The 5,979-nt window shown below is 42.4% G+C and overlaps 1 protein-coding gene across 1 annotated transcript in view; it reads right to left on the bottom strand.

The window, feature by feature from the left end:
• Positions 1 to 5,979, bottom strand: part of SNCA (synuclein alpha) — a 197,648-nt gene that overhangs the window by 149,561 nt on the left and 42,108 nt on the right. Inside the window, exon 3 of the mRNA XM_006018117.3 lies at positions 504 to 649. Within this exon, the coding sequence (XP_006018179.1) occupies positions 504 to 649 (146 nt within the window). The remainder of the gene's footprint in view (positions 1 to 503; positions 650 to 5,979) is intronic.

The following is a 5,979-nucleotide window of genomic DNA, read 5'->3' on the forward strand; positions in this document are numbered from 1 at the left end:
ACCAGCCAATAATGTGGCTCAAATCTCAATACAAATGGGGGGAAAACTCCTTTGCAGCGTGCATCACTAAATGCAAAAGTCATGCACAATGCAAAGAAGGCTACAGAACGGCGGAAAACACTTTTCTGCACGCGGGTTCTCCATTACAACAGAACACTCCGTCATGCAAAAGAGCTCCAATTCGGCGGAAACATAATTTAGCGGTGCCGAAGCGCACACAATTAAAAAATCCACAACTTTGGGTTGTGACAGGTACCAAATTCCCCCTGAAGTTCCTAAATCCCTCCAGTATATTTCCAAATCAAGCTATAAAACAAGATACTTGTTTTTCAGATTTTTCATTTTTATATCATAACATAAATTTCATTGCAAAAATACCTTCACCAGAGCAAGGAAGATGCATGTTTTCCTTTTGCCAAGAACCGATTCTCCTTAGAATTTACAGTGGCTCTCCATTACAGAGGTTTATAATCCTATCTTTAAAAGTTGTTAATTAAACAAACCTGTTTAGCCAACTGATCCTTCTTCACCAAGCCAGTGGCTGCAGCAATATTCCCTGCTCCTTCCACTGTCTTCTGTGCAACTGCTGTCACTCCTGTCACCACAGCTCCCCCAACATTAGACACCTGTTCTTTGGTCTTCTCAGCCACTGTAGAAAATAAATAAATAAATAATATGTCACTGTACAGGGAGCTGAAGGTTAGTCAGGGAAAGTAAAGTACCCTGTTGATAGGACAAAAGTGAGAGTACATCAATGGGTAGACACGGGAACCATTACAATCTCTCTAAATCCCACCTAAATCGTAAGACATGAAATGGTATCATTTAATAATACCACAGCGGCAGCACAGCTAGAATTAAGGACCTAGCTGTAGTTCATTTGTTGCTTATTAAGGTTTTACCCTGTTTGCTCACATCAGATTCCACTGTGGAAGGACAGAAGTTATTACTTATGGGCCTTTATTATGCCCAACTGCATTCCATAGCCTTTACATTCAGTGCAATGCAATAGAAAAAATGCATTCTGATTAGCTCATACAACAGTTTGGCTACATGCAAAAGCAATCAAAAACAACTTACTAAACCAATCATTGCTTCCCAGCCTGTGAGCAACACAATTTCAGAGACTATGTTTTATCTGCTTCCAGATACCTGCACTCCACTACAGGGACTGAAGCCCATGTTGAACAAGAAACAAAGCCAAAATAAATCAAAGATACCCAGGCAATCTAACTTTGTGCCTACCATGCACATACCCTACATACACATGAATGATTCTTCCATTCTTCCTTTCAGTATTATACAGGGCTCTGGCTGCTCATTCATATCCAGGGACAGCTTGCGTGTTAGTGAAATTGGCTTGGGAAGTGCAGTTAGTCTCTATGCATTAAAGATTCAAGGCCAGATTATCAGAAGCGCTCTCATTTAGTCACCTAAAAAGGGTTAAATTTTCAAGACTGTCAGTATCTACAGAGCTTCCTGGGAAAACTTGATCTGGTCATTTACTTTGTCCAAATAGTTCCTACTCTCTCCTAAAAATCTGATTCCCGTGATGCATTCATATCTAAAATTTCACAAATTGACAGAGAATTTTCCCTCCAACTGGTACACAAACTTACAGCTCCCTCACATCTGGAGTCCTGTGTCCAGTTTTGGGCTCCCCACTACAGAAAAGATGTAGACAAGTTGGAGAGAGTTCAGTGGAGGGCAGCGAAAATGGCTAGGGGGCTGGGGCACATGGTTTATGTGAGGACAGGCTGAGGGAGCTGGGCTTATTTAGTCTGGCGAAGAGAAGACTGAGGTCAGATATAATAGTAGTCTTCAAGTATCTGAAGGGTGGTTTCAAAAAAGATGGAGCTAGATGGTCTATCAGTGGTAACAGATAAAAGAACAAGGAGCAACATTCTCAAGTTGCAGCAGGGGAAGATTAGGTTAGATATTAGGAAAAACTCTCTCAGTAGGAGGGTAGTTAAACACTGGAAAAGGTTACCCAAATAGGTTGTGGAATCTCCATCCTTGGAGGCTTTTAAGACCCAGCTAGACAAAGCCTTGGCTGGGATGATCTAGCTGGGGTTGGTCCTGCTTTGAGCAGGGGGTTGAACTAGATGACCTCCTGAGGTCCCTTACAGCCCTAATTTTCCATGATTCTGTGATTGTATACAACATTAGGAGATGTGATTAATGACTTCCTATCCAGCATTTAGGAAACACAAATGTATGACTTAACTCTTTCCTACCTACTAACAATGAAAACAAAAAAGCAGTAGAAGCTGGATTACAGATTATTATTACTTGTTTTACCATAGCACCTAGAGGACCCACCAGGAGTCGTCATTTGTGCTAGGCACTGTACAAAACACAGAAAAAATCTCTGCTCAAAAGCTTATAATCTATGACAAGGGAAAGCTGCTTTCTCCAGAGACACTGCAATCTTCATTTAAATTGCTTCCATCTCAAAACAATAAGCAGAGCTGTTCTCTACTAAACATGGGTAAAGCATGTCACCCAAGGAGCATTCCATCTCAGAAATACAATTTCAGCTTTATCCAGGCTTTGCCAAGCACCCATTTAGATACGATGAAAATTTCAAAACCACTTTAGAAGTCTTATGCCCAATTTTTAAAGGTATTTAGGTACATAAAGAGGTTGAAGATATTTGGTGAGATTTTCTCACACATCTATGATGGATGCCTCCACTTTGCCAGGGGCCTTTTTCTTGGCATGAAACCAGCAAAGTAGAAATACCTAGCAGCAAAGGGGCACCTGCCCTGGTCACTAAGTTAGGAGGGGCACTAGAATCACCCTCAATCCCCACAGAGTCCACTCCCTGGGAGGAACCTCAAAGCAGTCCCAGATGCTATTGCATTAAGAATAATAGAACCATGGCATGCAGAGAATAATAGAACCATGGAATACATCTTGGCAGCCTCCTACCCACCCTCCCTCCCCTCATTCTCAGAACCATGCCCCACAGCTTCCCACCCCCTCCACTCTCAGACTTCTATACCCGCAACCTTGACTCTCAGACTTACACCCTCTGCCCCTACCCTCCCCCTGCTCTCAGAACCTGCATGCCCCTCCCCTCCACTCTCTCACAGGGTTTGCCCTGGGCACCAGTACAACTTGTTGTGGGGCTGAAATTATTGCTGGTTAGGTAAAAATAGTCTGTTACATATAATATTCACAAGACAAACTTCAGTAAAAATATTATGGCTAGGGACAGATGATCAGAAACTGGTTTAAACCTGTAACAGAACAGATGTTCAATGCACATCAACCAGTTTGAGAATGGCTGAAACCAGTTTAAGATAAACTTGGTTGAATGTAGTATTAGACTTAACTGATTTGGCTCAAACCAGTTTATGCAATGTCTGTCCCAGACCCCTTGCTGATATAAGATAAATCAGACTCTCCGAGCATCCTGGCTTGCTCTCTGGGCTGGGCGGGACTCTCTACTCCACAGCAGGGCTGGACCCTCCCCTCTGCTCCCTGGCTGCAGCTCTGGCAGTCCCTGAAGGCATCCACCTGGCTTCTGCTCCCCCCTCCCCCACCATTCCCCACTCTCTGTTAAGCAGGCGTTCCCCCATCCCACACAGAGAGCTCTCAGCATTAGCCAGCAGACCACATTCTGGCTACCTCTGAGCTGTGGCACATGGGACAAAGGTAGAATCAACAGATAGCCGGTAATGTCCCTCTGTTGTTTTCCTAATGGGGTGATAAACACTGAGTTAGGGGTGATAAACATTCCCTGCTGGGCTGGTTAGGAGGAGGGGAACCTCTCCCTAATCAGAGTGTCCTGCCAGGGCCTAGTCATGTCCCCCCTCATCTCAGCTCTGTGGAAGGGAGGGGAGGGCTGCTCTAGCACTCCCTGGCTTCTAGCCTGAGCCACTCCAGGCATGTGCCTGCATGTCTGGGATGTCTGTCTGGTTACAAAACTCATTTATCCTAGCCAGGTTAGAGTAACCTGTAAAGATTGAATCAATTCAGGCTCAGGCTTTTTGAATGTCTGTCCCTAGCCTATGTGTTTTCCCTGAATTAAACAAAGAACTCTTAATCAATTAAATAACCTGTGTGACCTTTTAAAGATTTATAGATTCATAGACTGTAGAATCAGAAGGGACTCCGAAGGATCATCGTGTCTGATCCCCAGGCAGGAAAAGGACCAAGGTCAGATGACAAAATAGCATGTTTGTTAAAGTTGAGTTCTTTTAACTATTTTAGGAGCTAATCTGTAAGGGCTGTTCTTCAATTCCATTGGTTCTCCCCATAGGCAACCTTGCATATGTGCACTTACACACATGGAGACAGCCATCTGCTAGAGTTAAAAAAAACTAGGCCAAGAATGCTGAGCTAGTCAGAGCCTTCTAACTCATAAAATTCAGAAAAGAAAATAGACTGGAAATGGGTGATACTTATACACAACAGTGTTATCAGTTCAGCTGTTTTATGTTGATGAACTTGCTGACTCCTAGAAGGTATTTGTTTCAACCCGCTGAATCTGAAAAAAGGTTGCATATTCCTGGACTTCTTCCCTTGAGAGGGTAACGTTAAACAGACTTTTTTTCAGTCATGTTATAATAGGAGCAGAAACTAACAGCTGAAGCAGCAGTCACTGCAAGCAAGAGAGCCAAAAAGTGAAAGCCAAAAACCAAGGGCTTTTTTGTTTTGGGTATTTTTTTTTTAAGATGGTGGCTTGGCTCCTTCTCAGGATTTCCTTGATGAATCAGAATTGGGCATTTCCACTTTAAAGTCATTGGCATCACCCAGTGGGGTCACCCCTACATATGGAAATGAAGAAGTACCTTCTTCCATTAATTTTGGATTCAGAAAGTCTAAAAATAAACCCAATCATTCAGTGGGTCTGTAGGTATTTTGAGAAATGTGAAGTCATGGGTCAATCTGTGGATATTACCACAACCATTCTAAAAATTCCTGAATTAAAATCATTTTAAATAATACAAAATTTGTAATATGTTGGAAATGAAGTAATAGAAAGGCATCATAAGATATTCACTCAACCAGGCTCAGAAAGGAATACGGTCCATTTGATAGGTAGATGCTTATAACTTCTTTTTAATACATTGGTACTTAGTGATTCTACTTTTCACAGCTTTTTTGATACAAAATATCTCAATGGAAGGCTACACTGCACCTCAGAGTAAAAAATCTTTTCCTCCTTTAAAAATAAAATTACACTTTTGATTTTTATACACAGATCTACTTACATCAGAACTACCCAACACAGTCCACAATCTGCCCTTCCTACTGCTTTCTCTGATGCTGAAACAAGTATTTGTCAGAGAAACTGAGGCAGAAGCAACAGGAGGAATCAGTGCTTGCCTGGGGAGTTTACCCAGCTATAGGTCTCCTGTCAGCACACAAGCCTGCACCAGCACCTGACAGGGTAATAATAGTACAAGCTAGAGCTCTACCTGCCACTCCTCCGCTACAGAAATATCTGTCTTCCCATTTTGTCAAGAGATAAAATTTACTCTGCAATTTCTCCCTTACTTCCAGAAGAAAATAGTAACCCATGTGAACATATTCAGTGCAAGCATTTGCACTCAGCTCAAGTCCTGACAGAAGCCTGATTGGATTCAGCCTTGTTTGATTGTCCTACTGGTTGCAAGCAACTAAACTCTAATATATAATTTCTGTACCTTCATTTAAAGTTTGGCTGGTCATCACTTCATAAGACTTGTGGTACCCCTCAGACTTTTACTGATTTCAGACTATCTTGTTGCTTTCCTTGCCCAGCCTTTAGCCCCTGCCCTGTTTTTTCTGTGTTGTCAGGCCTTCAGTTGTCAAGACTACTGATCTTAAGGTGTCTACACACGTGCTTCAATGCATTCTAATTAGAATGCGTCGGATAGAGATGTGAAGGCCCAGAAAGAAACCCAGAAAAATTTGGGGGGGAAATGGGTTTTTCCAATTTTTTCCGAGGACTATTTTGGGGGGGGGGGGGGGGGGGAAAAAAAA

This window comes from Alligator sinensis, unplaced genomic scaffold, assembly GCF_000455745.1.
Source record: "Alligator sinensis unplaced genomic scaffold, ASM45574v1 scaffold125_1, whole genome shotgun sequence".
NCBI lineage: Eukaryota > Metazoa > Chordata > Crocodylia > Alligatoridae > Alligator > Alligator sinensis.